Below are 1,867 nucleotides of genomic sequence, written 5' to 3' on the forward strand. Positions count from 1 at the left end.
GCGCTGCTGCTGCTTCATCAAACAGCTCAGAGACCTGACCTGCTATTCGAAGCACCATCACACAACTCTGAGATCGCTCTGTGCAGGATTAAGAGAAAATATGAGACGGCTGCTTCGCATGTTTAAGTCATACTTGGGTTTTTGTCAGGTTGTATTTTTCTACATTTCCGCTGGTTTTCTGTCGGCCTTTCACCTGTGTGATGTGTTTGTGATTATTCTCCCTCAACCTGAAATCAAACTAACACCAAGAATGTTTGCATGATAAGAGAGAACATGTATTTTGAGATTGGGTGAACTGACCCTTTACCCACCAACAGTGCGCCTCCTATTTAAAAATCCTCAAAAAAACAGATTTTCCAATCTCAACTTTTATTACAAACCAAAAATTCATTTACATCTATGAAGAAACACCAGCGCACAGTGTGTGTGAGTCATCAGTGTGTGTGTACAGTGTGTTGAAATTGGCCAGGTTTGTGTTTGTGTCTAATAGCTCTTGGTGGTCTCGTATGTATCCGGGAATGGGAGGCTGACGTGTCCACTTCCAGCGACAAGAGGCAGGATCCCGGCGTTGGGAACGACGTTCCACGACAGTGTGAGCGTGATGTTCTTATTGGCTCTGGAGAGGAGACAGATGTGAGTTAGTCGGCCAATCACATTACATGACAGAAGTTCTCACTTAAAGGTTTCACTGATATCATATTTATGTATAGAAACATTTTTAGGACGTAATACATCGAGCTTTTAGAAAGGTGCAGAATAAAAGTATTGCTTTTTCTTTAAAAAAAAAACAGAAACAAACTAATTGTGAATTAATAATTTAAAAAGTTTTGACAGAGACAAAATAAATGTTTTGTTTATATCTGTGAAAGATGTCAGATGTGTGGTTATGACTTCTATAAAGGCTTTTGAGCCGTAAGTGTTTCGACATTTCTTTCATGAGGTATCTCTTGATTTTCAGTGATAAAGAGACTTCGTTGTAGCCAATTTGGGGACGTTAAAAGGTCCAAAAAAACTGAAATGGCTCAAATCTGTCGTTAAACTCATTAATAGCCATTAGGTAACATTAGCTATGTGATGCTAACAGCTTATTTGGTAAAACCAAAAACCATTGTATCGTAACTTCCAACTGAGGAGTTCATTTATTGCTTTAGAGTCTTCTCATTTTACGGTAATTTTTTGGGGGCTTTTTGCCCTATATGTGATAGGGCAGCTCAAGCATGAAAGGGGGAGTGAGAGAAGGGGGATGATGTGCAGTAAAGGCTGCAGGTTGAAGTCAAACCCCTGGAGTTGAGTCTTTGTTGGGATGTCACATGAGGGGCACTTTAACTTCCGAAATATTGGCCGCTACCACCAGAGGCTTAATGTCTTTACAACAATAGCTGACGGCTTAAGAGATTTCCTGATCTGCAACTTGCACATGAGAAATATCAAAACTTTAATGGGAAGTTTGCTATGAGATGTACGTTGAAAGTTGTGCTGTGTGTGTGTGTGTGTGTGTGTGTGTGTGTGTCTGTCTGTGTCTCTAACCTGAGTCCATTCCCATCGTCGAAGAAGAAGTATTTGGATTTCATGTCTCTGAGGTTCAGTTTGGTATTTTCACCTCGAAGGACGATCTTATCCCACAGCACCACCTGATTCAGAGACTGAAATACACACACACACACACACACACACACACACACACACACACATCGATGTCAATCAATAGAAAACCTGTTAATGATAGTTTGCTCATTTATGTTTGCTGTCCATGAAATGTGAACAGTCTGCTAAAAGTAACAAAATAATATCAAATATTATATATTGTCATAAATGTTATGCAATCCAGTACAGCAGCTCAGAGATCATTTCAAAGATGATTTTATTC

General features: G+C 39.6%; 1 protein-coding gene across 1 annotated transcript; it reads right to left on the bottom strand.

Annotated features, from left to right (window-relative positions):
* Positions 1 to 352: 352 nt before the first annotated feature.
* Positions 353 to 1,666, bottom strand: LOC121966969 (signal peptidase complex subunit 3-like; the record flags this gene model as incomplete). Its single annotated transcript, XM_042517034.1, has 2 exons — positions 353 to 616; positions 1,528 to 1,666. Coding segments are annotated over 2 exons (272 nt in total), but the record flags the coding sequence as incomplete, so codon positions are not given.
* Between the last annotated feature and the right edge of the window lie 201 nt (positions 1,667 to 1,867).

Source organism: Plectropomus leopardus, unplaced genomic scaffold (genome assembly GCF_008729295.1).
Source record: "Plectropomus leopardus isolate mb unplaced genomic scaffold, YSFRI_Pleo_2.0 unplaced_scaffold26483, whole genome shotgun sequence".
NCBI classification, from domain to species: domain Eukaryota; kingdom Metazoa; phylum Chordata; class Actinopteri; order Perciformes; family Serranidae; genus Plectropomus; species Plectropomus leopardus.